This window comes from Eptesicus fuscus, chromosome 18 (genome assembly GCF_027574615.1).
Source record: "Eptesicus fuscus isolate TK198812 chromosome 18, DD_ASM_mEF_20220401, whole genome shotgun sequence".
Taxonomy (NCBI): domain Eukaryota; kingdom Metazoa; phylum Chordata; class Mammalia; order Chiroptera; family Vespertilionidae; genus Eptesicus; species Eptesicus fuscus.
The window spans coordinates 24,611,185-24,630,493 of record NC_072490.1 but is presented as its reverse complement, the minus strand read 5'-3'; the positions used below and the strand labels follow the sequence as shown (position 1 = coordinate 24,630,493).

The following is a 19,309-nucleotide window of genomic DNA, read 5'->3' as shown; positions in this document are numbered from 1 at the left end:
CAGCACACTAGCCTAGACAGGTTCTTCTCAGGGTGCTGACAGGAACGCCATGTGGGTGGGATACTTTTGTCTGGCCACTGCTGCATCCCTGTTCCAGGTATATATCCGGCACTTATTAAGTATCTGTTGAATCAATCAATCCACATAGCAATCCTGTGAGATGTAGACTATCACTCCCATTTACAGATGAGGAATTTGGAGCTCAGCACAATTTGTGATGTGACCTTCCCATAATCACATAGCAGATAACCAAGAGTCAGGATTCAAACCCAAGACCCTTCACATAAGGACTGCTGTGAAGAGCAAATACAACTGTAGCAGTGAAAATGCTTTGCAAAATGAGAGGTTTAGAAATAATAGGTACCAATTATAAGAGTCATATGAGTATTTATGATGTGAACTACATTGTAAGAAGACAGGACACCAGCTTATTTGGTGGCTCATTGAAGTTAGAAGGGAATTCTTTTCATTTTAGAGCTGCATTGTTTTTGTATGGTTGTGGCAGCGATGGCTGTAGATCTGAGGAAAGCAGGCTTGAGTGTGGTGAATGGCAATGTGGGAGTTTGGCCCTGGGTATCTGAAGGGAAGGACTCCCATCTCTCACACCCACCACTCTGTATGTCTGAGTTGAAGATGAGTCACAGCTTTATTCAGAGGCATGGGGTGGGAAGAAGTAGGAAAGCCGGGACCCCCGGAGAGCCCTCTACTGTAAGAACTCTCACTGATTATATTATCTAGAAGAAATATGGGGAGCTAAATAGAAGGAGATGGCTGAGAACATTAAACAATAGCTGATCAGCATCAGATACAAACAAATGGCCCATAATCTACTGCCAAGACCATGATTGGTTCCCAAGTGGTGTCCTCACTGACTTCTAGTCAGGAGAGTGCTGGGCTAGATATCATGTCCTACACGGTCACAAAACTCCTGCTCTGGGCCCTATCAGCAGCCAACTGGAAAAGATTCCAGCACCCAGACAGAATTCCCATTCTTCCACATGACTCACTCTACAGGACTGGATTTGGGTCTTTTCACCATCTGGTATCCGAGACCGTGACCCACATCATCTGGTGAGTCCCTGCCTGCCTGAGAGGTCCTGTATTGGAAGAGGGAAGCCACACTGTCTGTGTGGGTATAGGGTAAGATGACTCACAGTGCCTGCAGAGAATGTCTGTGAAGTGGTATTCCCTTGGTAGAATGGCCTCATCGCCCAAAATACCCTTCTTGGAGCTCATCTTACTAGAGCATACGTTAGTACTTTAACCCCTGTTAAAATACAAATGCTTTCAGAGGAAAGATAAACCAGTATCCTGGCAAGTCATGTACACTTTAGTATAAAGTAAAATTCAATCATTTGCTAAAAGCTTTGGGCATTGATATCCTGAGAAGGTAGGAGAGAATAAAGAATAAAGAATCTAATAAAAACTATGTATGGTATCAGATAGGTCCTAGACTTATCAGGGTGATCACTCCATAAGTTATATAAATGTCTAATCACTATGTTGTATTAATATAATATTATACATCAACTGTAGTTGAAAAGAATTAAAATTGAAGGAATGAAGAATTTTTTAAAAAGAACCTAGAGCTGAGTTTTCAAAAGATAGAACCTACAGCACTTTAAGATCTAATATTATTATTTATCCTGGCCATAAGCAGATTTGGTCTACATTAGTAAAAGACCCCAACTTAGAGTCAGAGGACAGGATTCCAGCCTCCAATTTTCCCATATACCAGCTGTGTGATCTTGGGCAAGTCACTTAACCTCTGAACCATCATCTCTTCATCTAAAATGTAGAAGTGATGTCACACCCATCCCAGAGGTAATGTGAGAATTACAAAAATTGAAGTGTGTGGAAGGTCTGCATGTCTATAAATATTATTATCCTTGGGTCTGTGCCACCACATCCTAGAAATTGTACAACTACTGACCGAGGTACATCTGTGAATGGCTATTGGAGCTGAGTCAATCCACAGACTCATAGTGAGCCCAGGCAGGGCCAGCCAAAACCAAGCTAGATCATCTGACTCTTAGTTGGCCCACAAACATGTGAGCTTCAATAAGTGATTGTTGTGTAAGCCACTGAGTGTGAGGATGGTGTATTACCTAGCAATGGTTAAAACAATATACCAACATTAAGGTTCCTGACATTAAAAATTTTAGGGCCATGTTCAATTAAAATTATTTTTAAATACATTTGACACTTATCTGTGGAGAGTGACTACAGTGTTTGGACAGGATCAAGCCTTGGACTGACGAGAGGGCATGGTCCTCTTGAGGCAAAGCCACATACAAGTCCCAACTTAGAGGGCAAAGCCCTCCCAGCACAATTATAGCCAAAAGCTATGGTTGTATGTAAGCTTGGCTTTATAGTCCGAACTTGTAGTCCTTAGGTAGTTGAGGGATGTGGGCTGAGGGAGGTACAGCAAGTGCTGCCAAAACAAAGCTTGATAGGGTTCAGAGAATTGCAATAAAAGGAAAGAAGCAGATTTAAAACTCCTAAGAACATTGTAAATATCTTGACAACTCCCTTGTTTTGCTTTGTGTGATCTGACTATAAAATAAAGATTCAGCTTACAGGCAGAGTCATGGTGTCCTCATCCAGGCACAGTGATCCACCTGACCCCAACTATATTCTCTTGTCTGTTTTCTTTAATCCTTTACCGCCCCTCCTCAGGTTCACCACTGGCTGTCCTGGTCACGGTTCACTTATCTGCTTCTTAAGCAAAATAAAGTGAACACAATTCAGTCTTCACTGGGTCATTCATGCTCATCATAGTGAAAGCCAGTAAATGCAGTAAATGTGCTATAAGTTCATGAGGCCTTCGGGGAGGGGGGGCGATGTACAAAACAGTTGCTCTAGAAATAATCCAGTCTACTATTATTATTTTTAATCTCAGACCATTCCCCAGTTCTTTACCATTTTTCTTGTAACCAATTTTACAAGCTGTCATTTTGTTGTCATTGTGTGTATCTTAAGCAGCAGACCCACTCCCAAAATCTAATATGCTACAGTGAATTCTCCACCCTTCAAGAAACCTATCTAAGCATGTTAGAATGGTGTCCAAAGTAGAGTTAATAGGCTTGGAGTAGAGGCCTGAGCGTGTTTTCTGCATAGCAAACGCATGTGCTTTAGTGCTCAGATTTCTATCATCAGTGTTGGCCTCTGATACTTTGCTCCTTTCCTGGTTCTCCTCTGGGACCTGGCAGTGGGTAATGAGCATCTGATGCAGATAGTGGGTGCTGTGTCTGGCATTGCTGGAATACAGTCTTTCCTGGAGAGAGGGATGTGAGCACCAGGCTAGGTGCCCGTAAGAGCTCTTCCTCCATCACAGCCCCTCTCTGGAGAATTTAGCATGTGCTGGTTGGGCTGCCTGGGTTTTGACAGCCAATGACCATGGGTTCCCCAGAGCAGAGGCAACATTGCACTTGTCTCTGTGTCCCCTATAGCACAAGGCACCCAGGAGGCACTCACTAAGGTGTAATGGGTAAAATGAAAAGATCTTCCGCTCTAGCCGGTTTGGCTCGGTGGATAGAGGTCGGCCTGCAGACTGAAGGGTCCCAGGTTTGATTCTAGTCAAGGGCACATGCCCAGGTTGCAGCCTCGATCCCCGGGGCGGGGGGGCGGGGGGATGGCGGGGAGGGTGCGTGCAGGAGGCAGCCAATCAATGATTCTCTCTCATCATTGATGTTTCTATCTCTCTCTCTCCCTCTTCCTTCCTCCCTGAAATCAATAAAAATATATATATTAAAAAAGAAAAGAAAAGATCTTCCTGGTGGCCCTTGTTTCTATGAGCACAGGAAGAGTAAGAATCAACAAGCTTGAATACAGAATATTTCACAGCAAATTGTTGGAAAATATTGTCAAAGAATTAAAGTTCTCCTGTGTCAAGGAAAAGTTCCCATTTCAAGGCATAAGTCTATGTCTAAACTTTGCTATCAGGAAGGCCTGACAACTAAATGAAGGAGGCAAAGCCAAGTGACTACAGGAGACAGCAGATTTTTTTTTTCTCTGTATTTTCTGTCACGTTAGTGATTTCCTCTAGCTCTCTACCTTACTGTTTCAGCAAATGTCTGAAGACCACATTCCCAACCAGAAGGTCTGGACCTAGCAATTCACGAGGAAGTGCTTATGGATGTGTGGGCTAACTACTCTACGTTCCCACCACCTCCCTTCACTCTGCACCCCAGAGGCTGACCCCCATGACTGATCAAGAAGCTCCTCTGCCTGGGCTTCAGGTTGTGTTTGGCCAACAGGTGGTTGTATTGAAAGAAAGGTATTTCTTCTCCACTTTCTCGCCCGCCTTAGACTCCTCTGTGATCAAAACTCCTGCTCAGTGACCCCTCCTCCCAGGTCCCAAATCTTCCTGGAATCTATTTCCCATTTTTTCCTCTTGTCTTTTCAAGCACAAAGGTGGTAAAAGCTCCCACAGTTGCTAATTTATCAACACTCCTTGTTGATTCCCTTAACCCTGCCCACAACCTCTGAAACTGGTTCCTTCAAGTATTTTCATCAGAACCATAGACTTGCTTCTTTTTCCTGGTGTTACCCTGACTGGTACAATCTGTACAAAGGTCAGGGCTCTCTCTAAGACAAGGAGTTCAAAGAAAATCAGAGGTTCTTTTCTCCCTAACTTTCAGAACTCGTACTATCTAAATTAAGTGTTACAAAATGATGGCATACCTCAATCTATAGATGAGAAGTTTTATTCCTTCATTCACTCATCCAGTCACCAAATATTTATTGAGCACCTACTATGCTCCAGGCACTATTCTGACCCTGGGGAAATGATGCTAATGTACAAGGCAGACACAGTCCCTGCCCACATAGTGCTTACCGCCTAAGGCTAACTATCTCCCAGAAGTCAGACAGCCCACCAGGGCAAGGCTAGAACCAGAGGACTGTTTCCTTAAGTCCTGAGCCTTCAGCAGATTCTCAAAGGAATTTATGGCCCAAACAAGATTAAGAACCATCTATCCAGCATCTCCCTTAAGTAGTGGAATAAAGACTCTCACTCCCAGAAGAAGCTTGGTGCTGTCAACTTGAATTTGGGGGGAGCATGTTGGCACACTCGTGGTGGCACAACCAACCACCTTTCCTTCCCCCTCCCCGCCCCCATATTCTCCACAAATCCCTACCCTCCTTCAGTTCCTCACACTTCTATAATTAGCCCCACGCCCTTCTGAGCCCTTCCCTCAGGGCCCACAGACGCTGGCAACACATCATGTTGATGAACTGTTTTTATGAATGGACAGGGGTTGGGGACTGAATTCTGAGCTGTGCCTTCTCTGCGTTTCTAGCAAAGACAGTGAGAGCAAAATTTCTGCCTCAAAGTATATATGAGATTCATGTTGGAGCATGTGACTGACTGCCATTTCTAGGGAGAGCCGTGGATGACTGAGGCAAACTGAGGGAGGCTCTGAGGAGACAGGCAGCAAAGCCTGGGGTCTGTCTGCCTCCCTCAAGCCCTCTGAAAATACTTGTTTGCCCAGAATGGTTGAAATAGGCTATGCCAGTAACCCAATACTCCCGCTGCTCTGGGACAGACAGGACAAGGGCAACAGAAAAGGTTGCCACGCTGGCAGGGAAAGCCCCCTTGCCTTCGCCTCCCAGCACTGCACCAAGCAGACACCCAGCTTCAGGCCTGGCTCTCTCTCTGGAACACCTCTGCCTTTCCCCAGAAAGCCCCCTTCTCCCAGCTGCGTCATCTGAAGCTGAAGAGAAGGCCCACGCCAGGGAGAAAGGACAACAGGAAATCAGACAGGGCTGGAGAAATGGAAGACCTAGTCCCGAGGCTGCATGGGGGCTCCTTACCACCCCAGAGAATCAACAGGACTCCTTTCCCCTTTTGTGGGATGGTCCTGGCAATCGGCGACACTGCCCGAGCTGGGACAGTGGCATGTTCGTTCCACATCATTCCCTTTGAGTCAAGCCCCCTTCAGAAGGGGTCAGGGATGTATTTATAGAAACGTCTGGAACTCACTTCTCTTTCACTTGCACTTCTTTCCATCTCTTTTAAGCTCCCCACAATCCCCTGTCAAAATGAAATTGTGTGGCAAAAGAGAGTAAGAAGTGAGGGAAGGCAGAAACAACTTTTGGAACAAGGACAGAGGGGCTTCCAAGACCAGCTGAAGTGACAGAGCTTCTAGGGTGGTCGGCTCCCTTCCAGCCTCCCTCCAGCAAGAGTAGACTAAGAAAAACACCAGGACATGTTGCAAATCAATCTTCCTTCCTCCCCCTGCCGCAAAGAGGTGGAAGAGAGGAACGCGGTCATCATTTACCTGCTGAAATTGGGAGGACACTGTTGACGAAAGTAGGCTGAGACACGACAAAGCGGAAGAAAAGCTGAAGATAAATTCCCAAAGTCATTGGATTCAGGACAACCATGCTGGCTGGGGTCTGGAAAGTGTCAAGTTCTCAGCAGCCTTGCCTCCAGGCTGCCGTGGAGCCTTGCTGATCTGTTTTTGTCTTCCCCACTGCTGTTCGCCTCTCTCTCTCTCTCTCTCTCTCTCTCTCTCTCTCTCTCTCTCTCTCTCTCTGTCTCTCCCTCTCTCTCCCTTTCTCCCTCTCTCCCTCGGCCTCTCTCTTTTCCCTGTGCCTTTACCAAGAAAGAATGCCAACCATTTCCCATTAAACCTTCTCTATACTACTCAGGGTTATATTTATCTCAAGCACTAGATCAAATGCTCACATTAAAATTAAGATGTCAGAATTTTCTCTTTTGGAGACTGAGGTAAGTGGCTATTGAAGAGGGATGAAAAGGCAGCCAAGTCTTGATGCTGACTAGAAGCAGTCCTCAAGGGCATATAGATTTTCTAATTGATTACCCACCGACAGGCATCTACCTCTCGGAATGGAGGTGCCCTGCAGCATCACAGAATGGGCTCTTCTGATTCAAGCTGAATTTCCATGGACACAAATCCTTCTGCTGTCAGTCTGTGACATTTTTACCCACTGGGTGACATATGTAAAGTCGACCTTGGATTTTTTTGCTTAATCATCCAATAAAAGGTGCAGGCAAGGGGTGTTACATTTTGCAAAACAGCTTTCTCCATGAATAATGTTTATTCTCTCTCCAGAAGCTATAAATTCCATCCCATGTAAAGCAAAATAAATGAAAAAAGTCAATGGATTAGAAAGTGAATGATTATTTATCAAATTATATTGGAAGGTAATCAACCAAATATGAGAACATATTCACAAACAATCTATATATATAAAAAGCCAGCAACCGGAATGCCAGAATGACCAGTCACTATGATGCCCACTGTGGCCAGCAAACAGGTCCAATTGGGGGGTGGGGCTGGCTGGCCAACCTCCTGCAGCCCCTACCCTCAGCCGGCCCTGCCCTCAATGGGCCCCCACCACCCTGATCTGCACGCAGCCTCCCCCTCCCCAGCTGGCCCCGCCCATAATCCCCCAGATATATGTAAAGATGCTCAACTTCACTAGTTATAACAAAATGCAAATCAAAACCACAAGAAGATATCACCTCATACCCGTTAGAATGACTATTATCAATAAGACAAGAAATAAGTGTTGGAGAAGATCTGGAGAAAAAGGAACCCTCACACACTGCTGATGAGAATTACAGCTACTATGGAAAACAGTATGAGCAATTCCTCAAAAATTTAAGACTAGAGTTACCACATGACCCAGCAATCTCTCTTCTGGATATCTACCCCAAAATTTTGAAAACATTCATTGCAGCATTTTTCATGGTAGCCAAGACATGGAAACAACCTAAGAGTCCTTCAGTGGATGACTGGATAAAAAAGATGTGGTGCACATATACAATGGAATATTACACAGTCATAAAAAGGGTGAAATCCTGCCATTTGCAACAACATGGATTAATTTTGAAAGTATCATGTTAAATACATCAGATGGAAAAGAAAAAGAACCATATGATTTCACTCATATATGGGATATGAAACAGAAAGCAACAAATGAAGAAACAAAACAAACAAATACACATAGATACAGACTAGACTTTGGGTGGTGAGCACACATGCAATATATGGATGATGTATTATAGAATTGTACACCTGAAACTTATGTAATGTTATTAATCAACTAGAGGCCCGGTGCACGAAATTCGTGCATGGAGGGGGGTTGTCCCTCAGCCCAGCCTGTATCCTCTCCAATCTCGAGGGATGTCCGACTACCCATTTAGGCCCGATCCCACGGGCAGTCAGACATCCCTCTCACAATCCAGGACTACTGGCTCCCAACTGCTTGCCTGCCTGCCTTCCTGATTGCCCCTAACCGCTTCTGCCTGCCAGCCTGATCACCCCCTAACCACTCCACTGCCAGCCTGTTTGCCCCCATCTTCCCTCCTCTGCCGGCCTGGTCACCCCTAACTGCCCTCTCCTGAAGGGTTGATCACCTCCAACTGCCCTCCCTTGCAGTCCTGGTCCCTCTCAACTGCCCTCCCTTGCAGGCCTGGTCCTTCTCAACTGCCCTCCCTTGCAGGCTGGGTGCCTCCCAACTGCCCTCTCCTGCTGGCCATCTTGTGGTGGCCATCTTGTGTCCACATGGAGGCAGGATCTTTGACCACATGGGGGCAGCTATATTGTGTGTTACAGTGATGATCAATCTGCATATTACTCTTTTATTAGATAGGATAGAGGCCTGGTACAGGGGTGGGGGCCAGCTGGTTTGCCCTGAAGGGTGTCCCGGACAAGGGTGGGGGTTCCCTTGGGGCGTGGGGTGACCTGAGCAAAGGGCCTGTGGTGGTTTGCAGGCCGGCCATGCCCCCTGGCAACCCAAGTGGAGGCCCTGGTATCTGGAATTTATTTTCCTTCTACAATTGAAACTTTGTAGCCTGGAGCAGAGCCAAGCCTGGGGCTCCCTCCGCGGCCGGCAGCCATTTCTGTTGGGGTTATAATTGAAACTTTGTAGCTTAAGTGGGTGGGCCCGGCCAAGGTGTGCGGAAAGCTTTGCTTCCCCTGTTGCCGGGAGCAACCCTGGCCTGCTCTCTCAAGCTCCATTCTGCCGCCATTTCTGTTTGAATTTGTTTACCTTCTATAATTGAAACTTTGTAGCTTGAGTGGAGGCTTAGGCCTGGCAAGGGCAGGCGGAAAGCTTGGCTTCCTCTGTTACCGAGGAAACCTTGCTCTCTGTGGCTGTAGCCATCTTGGTTGGGTTAATTTGCATATGCGCTCTGATTGGATGGTGGGCGTGGCTTGTGGGCATGGCTTGTGGTTGTGTCAGAGGTATGGTCAATTTGCATATTTGTCTATTATTAGGTAGGATGTTACCCCATTAACTTTAATTTTTTTTAACTATATTTGGAGAAATAGCATCATTGACTTGATCTTCGGCTAGACAAAATCCTCCAAATAAAAAGTATTGCATCCTTAAATGAATACCTCTTATGAGTTTATAAAGCCTGTTATAGAGATCTTTAGATTACTAAAATAAATAATAATCCAGAATTGTCCATTTTGCTTTAATTTAATACTAGTAAGTCCTAGTGCTTCATGGGACTTAATTCATAAATGGTTTGGTATTTATGGAATCTGGGGGAAGGTAGAGCTGGGTAAAGGCATACTATAAGGTGACACTCCACAGCTCTAGCACCAGATGGGCTTGACCCCAGCTCTGCTGTGACAGTGAACAAATCATTAGATCTCGCTAAGCCTCAGTTTTCCCATCATAAAATAGAGACATGTTCCTTTTAAAGGTTTGTTGGAAAGGTTAAATAAGGTAACATGAGATGAATCATATATGAACTCAAATTTCTATGTAGAGATAGCAAAAAATGAAGCCCAGGGAACCATGGTAGATGGGGTGCAAAGATGGTCAGCAAAAACCTCTCCCATCCCTGTACACGTATGCCACTCTTCCCAACAAGAGGTGGAATCTATTTCCTGTCCTGTTGAATCTGAACTGGCCTTATGACTGACTTTAACTAACAGAATGTGACTAAGGTGACACTGTGCTCTTAACAGGCCTGCCGGCTCTGCTTTTGCCTTTTCTCAGAAGCCAACTGTTACATAAAAAAGTCTGGACTATTGATTAGGCCATAGAGTGTAGGGGAGCAGCCAACTTCCAGATATCTGGCCTTCTCAGATGAGGCACTAAACCAGAGACCTCACTCAGGTCTCCAGATGATGGTAGTCACAGAAGTGACCCCAGGTGAGACCAGCTGAAGAACTGTCCAGATGACAGTTCTCTCACGTCCCTCCCCAGCCCACATTCATGAGCAAATAGAATGGCTATTGTCTCTGCCTTCAGTATCCTGAAGCCACTAGGTTGTAGGATAATTTGTTATGCAACAACTAGAGGCCAATGCACCAGTGGGGTCCCTTGGCCTGGTCTGCAAGATCGGGCCGAAACCAGCTTTCCAACATCCCCTGAGGGGTCCCAGATTGTGAGAGGGCGCAGGCCAGGCCGAGGGACCCCACCGGTGCATGATCGGGGCTGGGGAGGGATGTGAGAGGTTGGCCAGCCGGGGAGGGACCACAGGAGGGCTCCAGGGCATATCTGACCCATCTTGCTCAGTACCAATTGGCTGGACCCCAGCAACAAGCTAACCTACCGGTCAGAGCATCTGCCCCTGTGGTTAGTGCATGTCATAGCGACTGGTGGTTAGTGCATGTCATAGCGACTGGTCAACCGGTTGACTATCTGCCCCCTGTGGTCAGTGCAGGTCACAGTGAGCAGTTGAGCGGCCTTAGCATATCATTAGCATATGAAGCTTTGATTGGTTAAATGGATGCCCGGACGACCACTTAGCATATAAGGCTTTTATTATATAGGATAGCATGAAGTTGGCACAGATTATATCAATACTAGTGGCCTGGTGCATGAAAATTCATGCACTGGAGAGGGGTCCCTCAGCTCGGCCTGCCCCCTCTCATAGTCCAGAAGCCCTCAGGGGCGAGAGGTGACCCGGCGATCAGGGGAAGGCGACGCCCCATCACACCTCTGCTGCTGCCATTGCTGGCAGAGCAAGCCTTGGCCGGCCCTGGTTACCTGAGCCTCGGGTGGCCCTGGGCAGCTGGGGGGCTGAGGGGTCTGGGCGCCACCATCTTGTGGCTGTGGGTGCCGCCATCTTTGAGGGCAGGGCAGTCAGTTAGCATATTCCCTCCTTATTGGCTGTGGGCGCCACCATCTTTGCAATGGTGTGAGGGTCAATTAGCATATTCCCTCTTTATTAGATAGGATTGTCCTGCTTGTGACACCTGCTGGTATTGTTTTTGAACTGCTTCTACACCATTTTGTGTTGGTATTTAACCTGTGTTAATGTCCCTGATGATGGAGGACTGTTTCATAACGCTGTGTATCCCCATGGCATCAGGACAGTCCCTGTCACCTAATAATAGATCCTCAACAATGTTAGATCAAGTTGACCAAATCATAACACTGTAGGATGAGAAGAAAGTAGGTAAAGTGGCATAACTTTATGCTGCAGCTACACTGAGCAACTTGCACTCCTAGCACCCCTTTGTGTCTTTGCATATGCAGCTGGCTGGTACATGCCTGGTACAAGTGAGGACTTTGGTAAGTATAGTGAGAGAGTGAGGGTCTGTGGACTGACAGCAGCCCAGAGGTAAGCCTGCATACGGGAGACTGAACGTACATATTCAGGCCACTAGGGGGCAAGTCACTGCTGATTAAAGTTATTACAGGAACCTCTACCCTTAGGGGAGGCTACAGCACAGAGGTATTTATAAACCCCCAATACTTTTTAAACAAATGGCCTTTTTTTTTTTTTTTTTTGGTAAATTTCCATTTCCCGTGTACCACGTATTTTATGAGCCAATTTCTTCTGAGCTTACCCTAACTGGCCAAGGCAGAAATTATCATCTTTTCTTCAAACCCTCTTGGAAGGGCTCTGAATCTTGCATAATCTAATAACACAGGCTATTAGATTTTTCCAGAAGGAAATTATTGTAGATTTGTAAAAGGCTTACACCAATAAATCCCATCAAAGTGAAAGCCTTCCTTCTCAGGCCTTGTAGGTGGGAAAGTATATTGAAGAACAACCTGGGGATACCCATCAACACTTAACATGAACATGCGATTTCAATCAGAAATTCTACAGCAATACTCATTTAACTGCCCAGTGTATTAGGTGCAAGGATGTTCATGACAGCCTCAACTTTGAAACAGCCTAATTCTCCATGAATATGAGACTAGCTGTGTAAATCAGCAAACCTCCATTCAATCAAACATTATACAGTCATGACAAAGAATAAGTAGTCTCTGCAACAAATAATACTGGAAATATTGGTCTTCCATATGCAAAACAAACAAAAATGAACCTTAACCCTTATCTTGCCCCATACTTAAAAATTAACTCAAAGTAGATCATGTACCTAGATGTAAGAGCTAAAACTATTAAACTTCTAGAAGAAAAAAAACAACAACACCTTATTGACCTTAATTAGACAGAGATTTCTCCTCTTAAATTAAAAACTTGTGAACAAAAATTGTATATATCTAAGGTGTACATCATGATATTTTGATATACATTGTGAAATGATTACAGCAGTCAAGCTGATTACTGAAACAAGTAACATGGATGGATTGCAATGCATTATGCTGAGGCCAACACAAAAGGCTACATACTATATAATTCCATTTATATGGCATTCTGGAAAAGGCAAACTACAGGAATGGAGAACAGATCAGTAGTTACCAGGGGTTAGGGTTATAAGAAGAGATTTGACTGCAAAGGGAATTTTGATGGTGATGAAAGTGTTCTTATCTTGATTGGAGTGGTTGTCCACTTTGTCAAAACTCATCAAACTGTATTTTTTTAAAAGGGAAAATTTTATTTTATGTAAATTTTCCTCAATATATTTGACTTTTAAAAAATAAGAAAAAGATATTTCACATTTATGCACTGACATGGAAGGTTTCCATGAAATACTGAGTGAAATTGAAAACATATAAGCAAAAGCAAATCTATTTTATCTATTATTTACATGTGCACAGAGAAAGCTCTAGGATGATGTACACTACACACTTGGGGATGGAATTATGTGCAATGAGAGAAGGGGAAAACTACACACATTTGTATTATTGGAAATTTTTACAATGAGCATTATTTAACTTGTAATTTAAAAATAAAAGCATTTTTAAAAGTAAAATCAAATTCTTGGCAACCTTAGGAACAAAGAAGAAGGCAAAAAGGGAAAAAGACTTCTTTCCTACATGTCTGAGGTCCAACAAGCCAACATGCTGAGAGGAGCAGACAGACCATTTGGGTTGGTCTTGGCAGAGAACAGAGCTCTGAGCCTGGTCTTTCTGGTCCAGAATTAACCATGATTTAGTTACTCTGAAGTCCTGGCTACCTCGCGCTGGCAGCTGCATCAGCAGGAGGGAGACAAGACTGGGCAGCTGAGAAGCCCTGGGAAAGCCCCTCCATAGCTCTCTGTGCCTTGGCAACTCAAGCTTCAATCAGAGCCAGAATGATGGAGCCTCGAATGTAAAGGAGAGATCGCCAGAGAACCAGGAGAACTAATAAGTCTAATGAGACTCGTGAGACTCACCCAAGCATTAAGCCTGCAGTTCCATCTCCAGGGCACGCAGCTTGGTTGTCCTCACTCTTTCAGGGAAGAGATTGGCACTGAGCTGGCCTTGAGCCACCTGGATGAAATCACAATAGTGACAATAACTTACCCAATACGATGTTCCCCAAACTTTGAGAGGTCCACCCATTCTAAGAGGTACCCCCTTTTTAAAAAAAACACAGAGAATTGGGAACTGCTGCCTATTTTATGTAAATTATATTGGAAATTTACAATATATATCAGCATACTAAAGCCTCTGGGAAATCCTGCAGTAAAGAAACCCACCTGGGGAGGGCTGGAAGGCATCGGTGGGGGGGGGAAAGGGAACATATGTAATAACTTCAACAATAAAAAATTATTAAAATAAATACATTAATTAAATAATAATAAAAGACAAAAAAGAAACCCATTTTCTTTGCTTTTATCCCTAAAAATATTTAACCTCTAAAACCATTTTAAATTCCTGTTATTTATTACTCCTTTTTTTCTTATCCATGTCTTATACAATAAATCTGTTAGTGGTATACTAAATAAATAAATATTATGTAGGGTTTTATTTTTCATAAAATCCTTTTTTAAAAAATTGTGTTCACAAGGGAGGCAGTGGGACTAGACTTATAATTCCCATTTACAGATGAGAAAACTGAGGTTCTGGGGATAGAGGCAGAGATTCATGTAATTTGTCTGGCAGGTGGAGGAACTGCTGGCAAGACTGAACCTGGACCTCTGTGCTGCCTAATGACACATCGAGCCAGATGTAAGCTCCCAGGCCTCAGGGCTAGATTGGCTCCCCAAGGAGACATCAATCAGCCTTTACCTGAACCCAGACTCAGAAATGCTGTGAGTTCAAGAATCCTTTAGCTCCGAAATGCAAAACCACATTCTTGGGAGGGAGACAGGAAAGTCATAGCTTTTATGACAGGAAGTCAGGGAGGGCTGAAGACCTCAGAGGAGATCCCAACATGGTTTATGAAAACTGAGGATCGATGGGAAACATCCTGAGCAAAGCCAGTTTCCTGATGTATTTCAAGAATCATAGAAATAAATGAACTCAAAATAATTGTTAAGCCACCAAGGGGCATAACAAATCTTCGCCCCACTCTTGTAGGAGGAGTGGTAGGTTTGCTCCATATTTCCCCTAGGGTGAACCCTAGAAAACTTAATTGACCATCACTTCATTCTCTTCTAACCAGTCCAAATGCATGTTCCTAGCTTACTGTTTACTTACCATGTGTTCACTGCAAAATTTTATTTTTATATGTTTATTGGCAGAAGGTTACTACTCCCATCCCCATTAACTTCCCCCTACCTCAACCCAAATGCCCCATCCCATCACCCTCACCACCATTCTACCTGGAGAGAATGGGCCCTCTTGTATTCCAAGAGATTGGATGGGATGAGGAAGACCCACTTGATTTGACCCAAGGTAAAGACAAAGCATCATTTTCAAAGCTTGGATCTAGTCTCTGTGGAGGTAAAGGTGGAGATCAAGGGACTGTGGCAGTGTGGCTTGGCAAGGCCCTAGAACAGGCTCATTCCCAACACTGATAGGCTAATGGTGACCAAGACTCTGAACTAAAGGGTGAAAAAGGTCACTGTCCTTGCCGAGCATATTTATGCACGCTTCTGTCCTACTGTGGGAAGATCTTGGCCAATATGAGCAATAATCAGGAGCTGCTGAAGAGCATTTTAGAATCACAGAGGAAAACATACACCAGCACTGCAGCCGCATGCTGCTTTGGGGGTCCGTGTTTACATGAGACCCTGTAATTCCTGTAACCAGGTTCTCCCATCCTGCAGCTGTGGTGGAGAAAACTATGCAAACCCAGAGCCCCAGTACGTCCTATACTTAATCAACTCCTTAAAGTCTTAAAGTACATTAAAAATACTCAGCCACAGGGAGAGGGCTATCTGCAAGGCTAAAATATATACCCATACAATCTGGGATAGAGGGAACAGGTGATTTTTTTATTTTTAAGAACTAGAGAGATAAAAATTTCCCGCTCCGTTATCATGGATTATGTGATTACCTGTTTCCTTATATACAGTTACTGAATGTAACTGCAATGTTTTAAAAACACACATGTGGCCCTAGCCGGTTTGGCTCAGTGGATAGAGCGTCAGCCTGGGGACTGAAGGGTCCCAGGTTCGATTCCGGTCAAGGGCATGTACCTTGGTTGCGGGCACATCCCCAGTAGGGGTTGTGTAGGAGGCAGCTGATCGATGCTTCTCTCTCATCGATGTTTCTGACTCTCTCTCTCTCTCCCTTCCTCTCTGTATATATAAAAAAAAAACAAACAAAAACAAAACAAAAATAAAAATAAAAACACACACGTGTCCTCAGTAGGTGAACGAGACTAACCTGGAGAAGATGGAAACAGAAAAAGAATGATTCAGGAAAATAAGAGAGAGATCAGAGGACTCAGTCATTCATTATTAATTCGTTCATTCAGCAAATACTGAGTTTCTTCTGGGCTCCAAGCAAAATCTAGAGTTGGAGAATTCAGTGTGAAGTGAATGTACAAATTTCCTGCCTTCAGAAATTTACATTCTAGTGGGGGGTCTCAAAACAGATGAGAAGCATACAGTCCAGTGGCAGTCAACATAAAGCAAAACAATGGAGAGATCTTACTAATTAGGAGAGCCTCCCTGAAGGGAGGTAAGAGGTAAGAGATGAAGAAGGTAAGGGATGAGTTTTGACTGTAGTTCTCAGAAGGGAATCACAGAAGAGGCTAAGGCAAATCTGACATTAAGGGATGAAAATACTGACACCAGCCACTGTTCTTTAAACACCTATTATGCTTATACTTGTTATTTCTCAAAAGCCTCACAGCACCTCTGTGAGGTAGGTGTTATTATACCCATGTTACAGATGAAGAAACAGAGGCTGACAAAGGCAGTTTATGTAATCTTGCCAAGGCCACAGAGCTAGTGCACAAAACCGACCACATACCCGGAAGCCTGTGTCTTTTATAACACACTACCCAGCCCTAGGTCCAGACACATAGGGAATAGAGAGGCAGGTGAGGAAACCAGTCCCAGTAAGAATGATCGTGGTCCTTTGGGGGCCAGTGGCAGGGCTGCTTGGCCAGAGAGTCCTCAGAGGGGAATAGAAAGAGCTGAGTTAAGATCAATTATTATACGTACATGTATCTCATCTGTCCTGAGGAGGGCAGGGCAAAGGCCACCTGGAGGAGTGGCCCCTAGAAAGCCTCCTGACCATATCCACAGGAGGAAGACAGGTGGCCCTGGCCACAGAACTGATCTTTAGAGTGACCCTGCCCACAAGCAAAATGACCTTGTGAATGTCCTGGATTCTGACGAATCAGACCAATAACTCCTTGAAGGCATGGGGACATGGACTTAGAAGAGGGTGGCCCAGGGTAGAAGTGTAGGGAGAGGAGTCCCCTCTTCCAACAGTATGGATGTGATATATCCCTTCTAAAATGCTTTAGCTAATGCCTGGCCACCTGATAGGAGAAATCTAAACTATTCAAAAATAAGAATGAATTATATTTGTGCATATGTATATGTATTAATATAACTGTAGCTCTAGTCTGTGCTTTCAACCTTGCAATATATTTAGATATTTAGATACATGTCATATTTTTCTGAGTAGATTATTAAGTCTTTGAGTATAAGACCCATGACTGCTTCATCTCTTTATTCCCTCAAATATCAAATCTGATACATAGTAGGCCTTCAATAAGTGTTGAACGAATTAATTGATTTGTATGGTACATGCAAAACAGATGAACTACACTGCGATGTATCCAAAAACCTTAAGAGTAATTCAGCCTGGGTCAAGATTCCCTTTGCAAAGTCTCAGAGCAGAGTTGCCTCTTGCCAAGTCAACCATAAGTCTGCAGCTGCAGAGGCCTTAGCTTTAAAGGAAATGATACATGTAAGGCACCTTGCATGAAGTTGGGCCTGTAAACGTGAGGTTGCAGAATCCCCTGTGTGAGCTGGTGGCTGGGTGAGTGTCTTGGCACCCACCTGTCTTCCCCAGGATCTCTTTACCACATGCCAGACACCTCCTACATCAGGCATGCCGTCTGGTCTGGCCCTCAACTCTCATAAAGGGTTAGGAAAAAGCTATCTTTGTCCTGCTGTCCATACAATCACGTTGTGCCTTTGACAGTCTGCCTGTTGCCCACTGGGGACCTGGCCACAGCTGGCATTTAGCTTGGCCACCATTCTTCCACACCTCGGCACAGGCCTGGGCTATCAGTGTAAACTCAGGAAAAGGCACATTCATTTGAGCCAAACTGAATTAGCCAGGCCAGTTGGCGGCCGGAAAGTCACGTGCTGCTTTCCCAAACCAAACAGAAATTATTTTTAGATTATTTACTGTTTGGTATTATCCATGCCACAGCTCCCTCCCATTAGGGCACATCAGAGAAAATAGACTGCAGCCAATTAATGGATATTTCACAAGTCATTTGTCAGTACTGGGCCTTCCTGTTGTCATTTATGAAAAGACAGACGACAGGAATGTGTGTACACAGAAGAAGGACCATATGAGGACACAATAAAAAGATGACCATCTGCAAGCCAAGGAGAGAGGCCTCAGAGGAAACCAAATCTATGGACATCTTGGTCTTTGTCTCCTGGCCTCCAGAACTGTAAGAAAATAAACTTGTTGTTAAGCCACCCAATCAGTAGTGTTTTGTTATGGCAGCCCTAGCCAATGAACACACTGGGTTAATGCATTTTCCAGACGGCGGCCTGTGGAGAATTACAGTGTGTAATTAAGGGTACAGGGTATGTCATTACTTTCCCTCTGAAGACTATTTTTCAGGGTTGTTGGTATTACATATTCTGAAGCCAGCACTGGGCAGAGGACTTGGACTAAATCAATGCCCCTCTCCACTCGTGACCCTAACTATACACACATCACTGTGGGATCAAAGAGGGAGGAAAGGAGGTCACTTTCTGCTGACTCACCTAAAGGAGCTTGTTCTGAGATTTTGAAGGTGAAGACTACAGAGTGTAAACCAAAATTTCCAAAAAGGTGCGGAAAAGGAGAGACTTCATTCAGGTGAAACAGTTCCTTAGGCAGCTTCCTGTGGAAAGCAAAAGTGCACTCCACTGAGACAAAGGGGAGGCTGTCATTTATAAAGTTCCCGCCCAGGTTCCTGATTGGCTCAATTTTATGCAAATAAGGTTTCCAAATTCTAACAATGCTGATTGCTCTGAATCATGCAGTTGTGATGGGTGATTACAGCGCGGTTCTGATTAGTTGGCATTGATGCAAATGAGGATATAATTGTGCAGTCCTGATTGGAGAGGGCAGGTCTCAGTTCACTGGTCAAAAGACAAAACCAGAGTTCCCTTCAGTGGTTGACTAAGATGGCTTAAACAAGCAGGGCATGTGTGGGAAGCCAAGAGTTCACACTGGGGTTTTTCCCAGTATGCACAGTACGTGAGGAGCCCCTGTGAGCAAATGGCTACTAGGTTCATATTATTTATAAAATGTGGGCCCTGGTTTGACCATGGGGAGTCTGTCTCATCAGATAAATTCCTTCATGGGGTTCACGTCAAGTGAATCTTTATTCTCAGAGTTCACCAAGGAACAGATTTCTCAATATGTTTGCCTTCATCATTGGTCTCAGTGCCAGGAAGGAAGACAGTTGAGGCAACAAATAATTAGCATTCCAACTAGCCCTAATTCATTGGCCAAGAAGTCACCTTTTATTGGCACAAGTGCTCACTTGGAAATGGTAGGGACTCTTTTCCCATCTTGTTATATCCTTGGGGAAGACATTCAAACTCTG

General features: G+C 44.5%; 1 protein-coding gene across 2 annotated transcripts in view; it reads right to left on the bottom strand.

Moving 5' to 3' along the window:
• COLQ (collagen like tail subunit of asymmetric acetylcholinesterase) overlaps positions 1–6,390 on the bottom strand; it is a 54,915-nt gene extending 48,525 nt beyond the window's left edge. For both annotated transcript variants that reach the window (XM_028129474.2, XM_054729645.1), the window contains exon 1: positions 6,285–6,390. In XM_028129474.2, coding sequence (XP_027985275.1) covers positions 6,285–6,390 — 106 coding nt within the window. The remainder of the gene's footprint in view (positions 1–6,284) is intronic.
• Positions 6,391–19,309: the final 12,919 nt, after the last annotated feature.